The sequence below is a fragment of the Pseudochaenichthys georgianus genome, chromosome 3 (assembly GCF_902827115.2).
Source record: "Pseudochaenichthys georgianus chromosome 3, fPseGeo1.2, whole genome shotgun sequence".
In the NCBI taxonomy this organism is placed as follows: domain Eukaryota; kingdom Metazoa; phylum Chordata; class Actinopteri; order Perciformes; family Channichthyidae; genus Pseudochaenichthys; species Pseudochaenichthys georgianus.
In genome coordinates, this window is record NC_047505.1 from 37,414,226 (window position 1) to 37,427,513 (window position 13,288).

The 13,288-nt window shown below is 42.0% G+C and overlaps 1 protein-coding gene across 1 annotated transcript; it reads right to left on the reverse strand.

Moving 5' to 3' along the window:
• Window positions 1-287: 287 nt before the first annotated feature.
• Window positions 288-12,846, reverse strand: crispld2 (cysteine-rich secretory protein LCCL domain containing 2). The gene is made up of 15 exons (XM_034077545.1): window positions 12,657-12,846; window positions 10,472-10,823; window positions 9,265-9,383; window positions 8,252-8,384; window positions 6,628-6,743; window positions 6,102-6,202; window positions 5,821-6,015; window positions 5,674-5,734; window positions 5,496-5,562; window positions 5,279-5,409; window positions 5,111-5,154; window positions 4,923-4,995; window positions 4,538-4,613; window positions 3,482-3,612; window positions 288-1,809 (listed from the first exon to the last, which is right to left on the reverse strand). The coding sequence occupies exons 2-15, from the start codon at window positions 10,751-10,753 to the stop codon at window positions 1,758-1,760; spliced, it is 1,581 nt and encodes a 526-aa protein (XP_033933436.1). The 5' UTR covers window positions 10,754-10,823; window positions 12,657-12,846; the 3' UTR covers window positions 288-1,757.
• Between the last annotated feature and the right edge of the window lie 442 nt (window positions 12,847-13,288).

Genomic DNA, 13,288 nt, shown 5'->3' on the forward strand with positions numbered 1-13,288 from the left:
TATTGTTCCACTTCCCTCTGTGTATGTCCGAAAGGAGCAGAGCCAGGTTATGAACATGGTCAGCGATATTCTTCCAATGATAACGGACTATCCTGGGTGGCCTGGGGCTACATTTCATTCGTAATAAATAATGTATGCAGGACTGGACAAACTCGATTCGAGAAAGTAGAGATCACAAAGATTTTCTCTCATGTGGAAATGCCACTGTGGCCCAAAGTTCAATAAAAGGGTAAAAGAAAAGCATATATTTACTGGACAAATGGTTCACAGAAACAGTTGTAGCATTTGTAAATCTTACTTTATTTTCAAATTGTGCAAAACATATACAACCCATCCTACACCAGTATAAAAACAAGACAATTTAAACAAAATCACACACATTAATTATATCTTACTGCAATAAGGATTATTAAAAACAGAATAATCTAAGTATTTACAGTTCCCAAACCTTTACAAAACCTTGAGCATTTCCCATGAAAATTCCCTTATAGAAAAGACTTAACTGCCCAGCGTAGCGATAGGACTGAGGTAGAATAAAGAGATAAAGATAGTTTTTTCTTGGCCAGGTATTTACTCTAAAAACATTCTGTACTAGCATGGTTTGTATCCCCCAGACAACCAAGAGATAGAGTGACTATACTTATTGTTATGACATCCAGGTACTGGAGCACAAATTGCACTTTACCTTAGTTAACATGAGGGATGATAACTAAGCTCAAAATGCATTTTTCCTGTGCAAAAAACTAAATGCAAGCTAGTACGTTTTTATAAAATGAGGCATTGCTTTAAGAATAGTACTACAATTAGGTACCAATGGCAACAGTGCCTTAAACCGGTGTAGTGATACTACATTTGTTTGTTGGATGTGCTGCAAAGTGTAACATTTTGCAGTTTAATGATAACAAAAATCGTTCACACCCCTTGAGATAGGATTTAGTCTCTACACATTAAACTCTCCTGAACATGTGACACATTCATCTGTCTTAGGTGGGGAGGGGACACATTTTGCATTTTCATTTATTTACAGAAACAAGAGAGATTAGAATACTAGGAAAGCACTTAGCAATAATAAATATAAAATGGCAGCTTGTTATCTTATGTACTCATATACTCATATAACTCATATAGTGGACTTAGCAACGTAACACTTCTACTAACTCACCTCAACATGCCTGGCACTGAAGTGAAACTAGCCTTCAATCTATGTACAGCAGTGCCCGCTGCCTGTATACACTTCCATTTATCACCCAGCTAACATAATGTCCACGCTTACAATGAGTAAACCACTTAACCTATAAATACGACTTAGCTAAATACTTAAGAGCAAAAAGCAAAGATGATCCAGATGACCAGAAAAGGCAATACAATCAAATAAGACCTGTTAATATATGGTACTCCATTTTTAAAACAAACAAAATATCATATATTCTGTACACAATGATTAAGTGTGATCATTATACATTCCTGTGTATGAAAACCATTTTGAATTTGTAATAAAAACATGTAAACATAATACTTTCTGTAAAACAACTCAAAACTTCCAGCACCAGCTGTTAAATGCATAATAATATATATAACGTGTGTTTCACAGATTAAGTCACTATTAAGAAGTATCTATATCTGGAGTTGAGAAAAAAATAAAGGTCCATCAAAATACTGGACTTTTACCGGTTGGAAATGTGTTGGAACGTTCTGTCTGTTCTGACGAAGGCACAGAGACAGATGAACGACCATGGTTTCACTTCGGATCTGAAGTCTCACTCCCTCACAGCAAAGAGACGGAAAGAACCTCCCTCTGTGTGGCTCTTACTGCAAACAGGAAACAAAAAGCGTGTTACAACCAAGACCATTTATACAGATGCCACTCAGGGCACTCCAGCAATAAGTATGTAACTGTAAACGAGTCACTGGAATTGTGAATTATATTTTGGAGAGGCATGATCAAATTTCAAGGAGCACAGTCGGAGTTATACTGATACTGAGTAGTACTTCCCGTGCTGAGCAAATTGAAGCGCAAAATCACCCTTTGACTCATATAAATAAATACACGTTTTTCCATATTTTTGGTTTTGTGATACCAAGAAGTCTGCCTTTTAGTATTGACCAATTTCTCGCCAATTCAATAAAAATCACACAAACATGGTGTGCACAATATCTTTGGAAATGGCGTGTTGGCATTATGAATCATTATTGCCGAATTTCTGAGTCTGCCCTTTTCCTACATGTGTTAAACCTGTTGACTTTGTAATTAGTTCATTGTTAGAGAGACCTTGAGGCTCTGCCATGATCAATAATCATGATAGGCCAGTGCGATTGGTATCAGATAACATATAATTGTCCATATAGGAAAGCACTGACTCAGTGGCTGACAGCCTTTCCATCCTCGAGTAATCAGATAGGCTGTGATTACTTCCCCAGAAACAGAGTCCAGTCCAAGCTGCCCACCCTGCCATGATGTTGGCACATGGCACAGACTCTCTCTCCGCCGTTTATTGACCTCCTCTCCCAGTGCCCTGAGCGAGGCCTTCGCAGTTCTGCATTAGATTTCATAGTAGTCAGACTTGGAATATTTTGGCCATTCAGCACATTGCACACTCAATTGAAATGCCTGTGTAAAATAAGCAAAGATCCCATGTGTGGCCCATCCACACACCAAACCACACCATTACTCTTCCAACCTCACTTGCCAGCAGAACTGCCCGCAACGGCTTCCTGGCCGGAGCCAGTCCACTGCAGCCGGCCGAGGCCATGAGAGTGATGTGAGAAACATGGAGCGCATGCAGGGAACCCCCTGCATGCAATATTACTGGAGACATAAATCAAGCTAGTATAGTGAATAACAGCACCTTTTCTAAGATATATTTTAGACTTTCTTGTAAAAGTTACTTGTCTAAACAAGCCTGTTTTAATTTCATTTGTATCTCAAGGTTTTTCTTTACCAGACTCCAACCTGTCAAATATTATGGCCTAAGCTGGTCAAAGCATTAAAGACAAATATTATTTTATACATAGATATTGTTTTATTTAGTATTAAAATAAAATTACCGAGGTTCATTTTTTTAAAAAGCAAAAACATTCCCTATAGTACTTACCCAACGCAAACGACATAACGTCAGAAATATAACTAAGTCTAATTATGAAGCTAAATGTATCTTTAAAGACACCAAACACCTACTGACACAGGTGTTCCCATTCGGGCATATACTTTATAGACTGTTTGGGTTGTGTGCAGTCTTGACTCTCCTGTACTTGTTGCACCTGTTAGGGCGGTACACCTTCTTAGGTGGCACTAATCATTCTTGGTATTGCAGTTAGTTTGCTGACCTTGCATAAATCCGAGCATATTTCTGGCTGAGACCATTTTTTGCAAAGACCATGTGGCAAGCGGTTTGGGAAAACATTATGACATTATCAGGGGATCCTAACCACCAAACAATCCTTATCCAAGAGAGACAGTTACAGTAAAGAAATGAAATGGTACCTCTCAGACTGGATGCCGTTTTTCAGGACTCCGGCATAGCTCTTTCTCTTGTCCAGGGGCAGAACATCCACAAAACCACCGTCTGCTTTGATGACCCCTGCATGGATGGCTGATTTACAAATACTGGAGCTCTGAGGGGAGAAAGAATTGCAAAGAGGAGACATGCTTTCACAAGATGGTTAACACCTTTTCCAAATCTTTGTAATGCCTTTATTATCAAATACAGTACAAAACATATGACAATAATTCAAAGTCACCCAAGCATTTTGTTTCACAGCCAGTGCAACAAACCGTAAGCTCTTATCAGCAGTCTGGAGCTGAATCATTCATTTCTAGTCTAAACACAGAGCCCACTGTCCATACACTCATACAGTATTTATCACCAGATGGTTTATGTCTCCTGTTTAACCAAAACCCAGCTTCTACACCACTGTAGAAACACATTGGGTCGCCTGAGATTGCAAAAACATTCCTGGCAAACTTGCGATGAGTCACACTGCTGCCTTTATTTTTCTAATTTTGTAGGACTTTTAAGATCTATGGGAAACTATTATAAGTGTCCAGGTGGACGTCATCTAAGGTCGGTTAAAAGGGTAAGACCCTGTTTAACACCACGTTGACCTCATGAGACTGTGACAACTGGCAAATCCACAAGAGTGACACAAATGTCTACCCTTCTTTTCCTGGAGGGTACTTTACAATGACTAATCTACTGAACATAATTTAGATGACTACAGAGTGATGGTGTAAACCAGATTTCATAAAAGGATTTCTGCCATCTCCTATCTCTGAGAAACAAACACTGAGAGATAACACTTGAATAATCCTCTGAGTGGTCAGGCCCCATGCTGGGTAATACATCCCTGGTAGTCTCTGGCTTACCTCACCATTACTCCCATTCTCCATGAGCTGTATTCCCACTGTGATTCAACAGCTCTCCGTAGCTGCCATGCATTACTAAGTCTAACTTAGTCTTACCTCACTCAAACGTAACCATGTGGCAGATTCACTTTCATGTTCTTTCTGTTAGCACATCTAAAACAGTGTTTTACTTACATCAGTGTAGATGTTGTTTCCAATCACAGGTGACCAATAGGATGGCTGAGTCTTGCAGTTGGCCGGACAGAAGATTCTGAGAAACAAATTTGACGGATAAGGGATCACATTAATGGAAAAGGGTTTTGTTGTTTTCACACAATACTTAAACATCCTCTATTAGGCATTTATAAGCACTGTATATTTTGTAATGGTTTTATAACAAGTGAAATTGTTGGTCGAACGCACTTATTGTAAGTCGCTTTGGATAAAAGCGTCAGCTAAATGCAATGTAATGAAATGAAATATTAGGATGTGTTTGTGTTAACTCATCTAGAGTATTTCTAACAATTATAACCTGTCCTAGAAAGTCATATTTAAAAAAATTACAAGTTTATTTAAGCACCTTGGACAGTTAGAGTTGGGCTTCTTGTAAGGGCAGATTTCAGCCACTGTGGTGTAGCAGTCAGCAGTCATTTCTGTCACAGAGAGAGAGAGACATACCCTTAATATAGAACATGTGTGTTTTGGCAGCCTGTGAATTTAAGAGCAATCATGACTTAAGCTCTTATTTGGAACCCTTTGATCACTTACCTTCTGTTTTGGCCACCACAAAGGCATTGCCAGGTTTGTATTTACTGTAAAAGACATTGTGATGTTTAAGAAACAGGAAACAATAGAAATCTTTAAAAAGCTCCCTTATTGCACAACATGTGACTCGTAGAAGCAGGGAAATGTGTTGAATCAACAAAACAAGTCTACCTGTAGGACTCGATGCCATTCTTTGTAGCTTTGACAAAGAATGGCATCTTGTCCATCCTTGTGGCGTCCACCACTCCTCCGTTGTTGTCAATGGCACCAAAATGTATAGCAGCTCTGCAAATACTTGATTGCTGAAACAAAAAATAATTATACTTGTAAATATAAAGTGTAATGTATGAATTGTTGCATATGTTTTTTTATTGTAAGCTAGACTCACCACATCGTAAAAGAGAGTTCCCCAAACCTTTCCTTTCTTATTCAGACAATTGGCAGGACAATTATATCTACAACCAGAAATGAGATGGAGAAAAAAGCGAGTTGATATCGAGAGGAAGAGCACGATAAATCAGAGGCAATAAAACGTATTTCATGCACATCATAAAAAATAGCCTGACCTGTTGCAGGTTGCGCCTCTACACTTGTCTCGCAGTCTAGTCTCACACTTAATGGTCTGAACTGCAAGAACGAGACAAAAAATCTGTAAGGAAACACACAAAACAGGAAACTTTAACTTGTTTTAAAAAAATAACTGCTGTAGCTACCAAGAAAGGTGTTGCTGGGAGTCTTTGAGGAAGGGTTCTTGGGTGTGGTGGGTCTAGGGACGGACGGTTTGGGCGCTGGTTTCTTCGGAGCAGATGGTTTAGGTTTGGGCGCAGGTTTGGCGGTGGTACGAGGTGGCAGTGGAACCTGAGGCTTCTCCACCTCATTCATATCCTCCGTCTCTGAGCGCTGAGAGTCTATATGTTCAAACAGATATGGGTTCAGGTTTGGTAACACGTTTATTGTTACTATATTTAAATGATAACCATGTGGGTCTGCTCACCCTTGAAGCACAGGTTATTCTTGCATCCTCCTCCAAAACTGGGAGGGCACTGGGAACAAGGGCGGCCGTGCTGGTATGGAGCCTCGCCGATCCAGTTGCCCCTGCAGAAGTGAACAGTGCACAGCTTGAGTAAGGTGGAAAGGAATCATCACTCAAGCGTTACCGGGCTCAAGGCCTTGTAATTACAACATCCATAATAGTCATTAATCCCACAAACTAATAAAACACTCCTCTTTGTCTCTCCAGCAATTACATCCTGTGGGCTCTCTGGAAAACAAGGGCCTGCTCTGCTCTTATTTTTCTTTCCTTGTGCTTCATTATGACTTTTCTATTCTGACTTCTGGAGGAATCTTAATGGTTTCAATACGTTATACTAATGTTTCGGACAACCGGTGCTAAATATCCGTCGGGCAGCTATTTGAAGGAAACACCCTAATGTGTGAGCACTGTAAGGACGAAGAATGTTGAGAGTCTCGAGAGCAGAGATGTTGATGGACACGGCAACATCGAGGAACTTTGAGCTTACTTTGGGGAGTAGTTGCACACAAGGTATATAGAGTTTTCCCATGTTTCTCCCCACACGTCCATCCTTGGACACGTGTGCACGGCGCAGCCCACTCGGCTAGTGGTGGCCCAGACCAGCTGTAAGAAGCGGAATAAAATAATGGCCATAGTTAGAAAAAGCAAATGCTGAATGAACAGACAGAGCAGAGCAAACTAAAGCAAGGACTTTTCTCACAGCTCCATTGTTCAACCAGTCATTCCAGAGGAAGCAACTAGATAGGCAGTCACGATTAATAGGGCCACTGGGACTTCCAGAAGGCCCAGTCTGTTATTCTGCCCCAGTCACATGCATGTTAAGTGTGAAACCAGTTGGCAATCTGTTCCCCCATTATGAACATGTTCACCATCCCAATAGAAATGGTAATGCTTGTATAGCTTAACTCAGAAGAAAGACAAGTCAGCACAATCTCAAAACTGTCGAAGGGAAAATAAAACGTTCTGCTAAAGTTAAACGCCAAATCGGAAAGCTGTTGCAGTGGTGTTTCAGATAAATGATGTGTCATTTGACAGCAAATACAACACAGCATGTTCCATAACTCCTCCTCACTTTCCTCCCAAATTCTGAAACATGTGCGCTCTCCCTCCTCAGGAATGTTCATCTTTTCCTTGGTACAGAAGCCACTGGAAGCAGTGAGTCAGCACACAGACTGATGAGGGCTTGCTGTCAACTCGATGCACTCTGTCTATCCACAGGGTCTAATGTATGTGCAGAGGAAGCTATGTAGAGTGCCTGGTCTAAGGGCACTTGCAGGTATTGAAGGACATAGATAGGGTGACGATGCTCCGAGTTGGCACGGTCTCCTCTGTGCAGCATCTTCAGAAGAATCCAGGTCAAGCAGTGAGGGGTGTCTGGTGTGTCTGGAAATGACTACCAGATGGCAGTGATCAGGTTTCAGGGTGAGGGCAGAGGGAGGAGTAGGGATATTTCTGTAAACTCATCCCAGCAGCTACAAAGTAAAGTCTAGAGGGAGAGGTTGCCAACTCGCCAGTTTGTCTCCTTTTAATTGATTTCCTTATTTTCTCATCAACTTTTAGAATCTTCTTTCCGTCTATTATTTATGATTTCTTCACTGTCTACAAGTTATGTGTTTGTCTGTCATTTAACCCCTTAGTCCCCCAAAAACTCTGCACATAAATGATGTGATACATCATATAGTGCACACGACCACATGTGGTGAAATATGTTCTGTTTGAGATAAAAGAAGGCACATGACCTGATACTAAACAGATTTGATCATACGAATGGTACACATTACAGTATGCGCTTCAAGGACAAGTGGAAAAATGTATTTCAACCAAAAAATGACACCTTCTTGGATCACTGATCATCTTGAGAGTAAGGTTTTAACTTACTGCCATGTGTTTTGTTATAGGAATCACTTGGCCCAAATAACTAATGACAGTTTGGTGGGAGATGTGTGTGTTTTTGTAACAGTCAAACTGAATATCATATGTGGCCATTTTAAGTCTTCATGCAGACACCTAAAGTTTGTATACAGCTTTTTTTAGAATGTAACTCCCCAAGACAAGCAGTTTTCCCTTTAACATTTCTTAAGTGTTTCTCCTGAACTCATTCCCCTTCTTACCTGGGTGTAATGGGTGCACATGGGCCCGGAGCAGCGATCTGGACACCAGGGGTTGCACTCACTGGGGTAGGGGTAGGTGTAGTCTTTCACCTCATCGTACCAGGACTGGACATGGAAGGCAGGAGAACGATATCTGTAGGGCGAACGCACACAAACAAACACACACAGACAGTGGGCTCAGTCACAGGACGTCCAGGTACCAGGGGCAAAGGGAAATATCTGAGACAGCTGCCAGGTGCTTTGGCCAGACTTTAGAAACACTGCAGAAACCTCACTGCCCCTCCTCCTCCCTTCAGGCCTCAAATGATGAGTCTGAATTTGACCTGGCACACAGACCTGCAGCCTGCTCCCCCTCCATAACAGGGGAAATCAAATCAGTTTGAAAAACAGGATAAGAGAAAACATAAACATGGCTCCACAGCCCAACAAATCTTTTTAAGCTCTTGTTATAAACATGTCTTTTTACGGTATTGAAAAGTGTTGAGCTTATAAATGGAGAGAGTAGACGGGGAGTGGAAAAAAAAAGGACTCCACATCACGGTTTGCTGGCACAGGAAGAAAAGAAGTGAACAGGGAGGGAAGAGAGCAGCTGTGAGAATGGGAGCAGATTCCTGGAAGGGCAGGACTAGCACTATACATGCTTGTACTTCACACATATTAATGGACTAATATTGTTTTAAAGGAGCAGCTCTCCTCACTTTGGTTAACAGGAAACAACTTCCTCTTGACAGTTAAAAAAATGCTTACTATTATAAAGAAGGCAGAAGTAGAAAGTCCATATAACACTGTTAATATGTGACAGATTATCTCAAAAAAAACAGTTTGTGCTGCATAGGTTTGGGAATCACAATCAGTTTAAAAAACAAAATGTTATTCTTATTTTGCATTTAATACCTGAAACTGTTTTATAGCACTGGTAGTAGTATTTTGACAATCTGGAGTATTCGTCCCCTGTTATAATAATCAATATCTGTGTTTTTGTTATGCAGACTATGTGTATTATTGTATCTCACCTCCCCCAGTGAACAGCCAGGTTTTGCCCGATAGACATGAGCAGGTCCTGAGGTCCGTGGTCCCATTGACACTGCTCCGCCCAGTGAGTAGCGGACCGCTCCAGCTCATCATCCCAGACCTGTACACATGAAGGAAAACAACTCTCTGACAAGGTTTTCACTTCCTTTAGACACATATGAGAAGACCTTTGACATTCACCTGCTGCATCTGCTACACGACTAAGCATTATAATCTTGTTCTGACTCAGTAGAAACACAACCAAAACTTGTTCAACGCCTTAATTCCTTCACTTCCTTCCTTCCCAGTGAGCTGAAACTGAGCTGGATAGGAGTACAACATTAACCTTTGATAGTGAAATTTGAGAGGGGCAGCTGGCCCTGGTCCACTACAAATCTCCAGCGATCACAGCGGAATTATCCACATTTCCTGAGTGGGTTACTTTACAGCGATGGAGAGGTGTTTGGAAAGTGGAGAAGACACCTGACTCCCGCCATGGACTGGTTGCTATGAAGGGAGGAAGGACTGCATACAGCATTGCCCCTCAAAGCACATCCCCTCAGTACATTTCCAGTCTTTTGGTGGTCTCTAAGACATGCGCACGCAGTCATCACTGTAACCCCGAACACCCATATACTAACACAAACACACACACTGCCTGTTCGCAGGAATTTGAGAGAGCACTGGGCAGAGTAAATCTTCAGACAGTTTCCCTCGCAGCTATAACCACACTCCAAAGACTCACAGGCCACCACTGCTTCTCTCAACTTTATGGAGCTCGTACTTTTCGAAAACTTCCTGTGTGTCTCTACAATAAACATTCTTATACTTTACACATTAATGTGACATGCTGTCCTTTGATTTCCCTGTCTAGCCTTTTTCTTTCCGTCCTCCTTTGACCCATCCCTCCCTTGCTCTCCTGTCATCTCCGGTGTGGGGTGTTTGCAGGTAGGACAGACAGACTCAGCATTATTATCCTCCTTGTAAAAGAGCTGCACAGCGGCTGGCAACAGTTCGCCTTCATGACAGCATGTTTCCAGCAGAGAGAAAAGGTTTTTATTAGAGGAATAATGCTTTTCTAGGCATAGTACAACTTCATCTAATCACCAACCACATGTTCAGGGTTGCTGACACATTCAAAGCAAGTTCTTTGTGATGTAAAGTCATCATTAAGGATTAAACTCAATAGGTGATTGGTGTATGTCTCACCATGTACTCCATGTTGGAGGCAGTGGGGTACACTTCGCCCCTCAGCTTGTTGTGCAGCTGGAGGAGCTCCTCACGGTCTGTCCAGCGGACGGCACGGCGGGTCCTGTTGCCGGCTGTGTGGCCGCTGCTGCTCTGCTCCGCTTCCCGCTCGTAGCGGCTCAGCAGCTGCCTGAGCTCATTGGAGTCGGGCAGGAAGAGGCAAGTTGAGTCACTGACGCACAACAGCAGAAGGGAGAGGGAGAGGGAGAGGACAGGGAACCAGGTCATGGCAGCGCAGGTCATTCTGACACTTGGGCTGTCTGGGTTGAACTCGCAGCAGACAGGGCGTCGTGTGTGAAATCCCAGACACAACCTGCAGGGAGGAAGTATTTCATGAGTTTTTCCCCACTGTGCGAGTCCACACAGCAGATTTCTAAACCAATATAGGAGTCACTTTCTTTAACACATTTTTAAATGTATGGGGCAAGGTTGTAATACTGATTTAGAAATATGTAATTCTTAATTTTTTTTCTTTGTATGTTGAAACTGAGACTGGCACACAGTCTTGTGATGCTGAGCAAACTCTGGACTTTTTATTCTCAGCTGTTCTGCTTTCTGTCAGTTTAGTTTTTTGCCAGTTTGTTGTTGTTGCATAGTTATTCAGCCACACTATCAAATCTGATGCAATCCAAAACAACAGCCATGCAAGTCTTTTAATCATAAGATGTTACATTCTCAAGCTGGGTGATGATGTTCTTTAGTGTAACGTTTTTTAATTGCTTCAATAATTGTACCATGAACACATAAATAACGTGAACTTTGCCACAATTAACCAAGCAGTTACCTTTTGAATCCATAAGTTAAACTCAGTCTAAATGACTTTCGGGTTTTAGGACTGTGCTTATTTAACCCTCACTTTAAAAGCATAATTGAAAGCATATACCCAGTAATAATATAGGCCTGCTTCAATAGCACCTGTTATAAAGAGCCTTTTAGCATCCTTAGTAAATATAACCTGGACTTTGCTTTGGACTTGTTGCACCATAGTTCTCCTGAGAAATACTCCCTACCTCTCCACTCTGATTATTATCTAAGCAAACTGAGCAGCAGGATGGGACACTGAGGAGGGAGACCTGAGTTCAGGTTGAGAAGCTTTCACCCTGCTGAACCGCCAAACACTGCATTCCTGACACATCCAGGAGCAATATTCTGTAACAGACCGTGCATCTGACCTCCCTCTGCTAACCCAAATAACACAACGTTTTATAAAGAGAGAAGAGCAGACGGTGTGATCGGAGAAGAAAGACAAAATAAACCAAGCTCTAGCTCACTGCTTGCTCTCAGCCTAGAATCTCCTCACCTCTTTCCCTCTTGCTGAAAAGGAGGCTTGAGGTCTGGCTCCGGCTCTGTGTCAACATGCTGTGCCAGCTCTGGGCACTGAGAGCCGGCGGGCCGCTCAGCACCACACCCTGCTCCGCTCCCTGTGCCCCCTTTTCACACTGAACCTCTACCAGCTCCTCTGTCTGCACCCTTCTCATGCCTCTCATGAATGTTATACGAGAGTGACAGAGCAGATGACCCAGACACGTACATCCTCATGTTGTTTAGGAATCGAGCCCTCTCTGCCTCTGGTGTATTCCTGGACACAGGCGGACCTCAGCACCAGGTTCAAAGTAAACACAATATAGATGATCTGATTTAAATACATTTTTATAAATGCTTGCCCACTTTTCAATGATTTTTGAAGATTGGTTGACCCCCTAACTGTAAAGTTTATTTTGGGGTGAATCTTCTAATGTGATTGATGACTTAAAATCTAGCATTACATTTTAGAATATCTAACTGCTTGGTTCATTAGCACGGTGCCTGTATATTTATTTTCCATCATGGTAGCAACTGCTCTTCCATTAACATGGAAAGCTGCACACTCACAATGAATGGCAGTGTATTGGCAGCAGCCTCTTTTACAGTGGAAAGGTTTGCAACCCAGTTTCACCCGTCATAAATTAATGATCATTCTGAGTGATTAAAAAGGGATTAGGAAGAGGAGTAAAGTTTCATTTACACAAAATCACGTCAGTCACAAGTTGCATCGTTAATTCGTTTTGCTAGGGGATGAACATTGTAAAGTATGGGTGAAACTCCAGACAGTGAAATCGATCCAACCCATTGCAAACAAATGTGTGTAATGTCTCATCTCGCTCACCTCTATCTTCACTAGTGTCCAGAGGAATATTTCGCTGTCCTGTGCGCGCGGAGTAGTATTCCCTTATGAGAGCGCGAGCTGCTGCTTGCTGGCGGTGTTCCTGAAGCACACAGGAGCTGTGGGACTCCTGAGCAGCTCACAGTGCCTTATATAGAGAAGGATACCCCTCAGGAGCAGAGGAAAACATGACTGTCTCTCCCCACTCCCCCACTCGCCAGCCGCCCTCAAGTCAAAAATGTTCCTGCAGAGTGCGCGCGCTGACGAGCAGGAAGAAAACTACAGTTACAGTTACTACCCAGCTACAGACACGCTTCAAACTTTACGACACCCCTGCTGTTAAGTTGCTAAGTACATTTACTCAAGTGCTATACTTAAGCATCATTTTTGAGAGAGTTGTACTAATTTTTTGCAATTTATACTACTACCCCACTACAATTCAGAGGTAAAAAGTGTACCTTTGCTCCACTACATTTGTTTTATAACTTAAGTTACTTTGCAGATTTAGATTAATTATATGAGATTCAATTGACACTTCAATAAGACTTTAGTCAAACCTGGAGTAAATCCACAAGCCCTGCTATACAGATGCTGCGTATCACAGTGCACTGAGATTTGTGACAAACTGTAAAGCA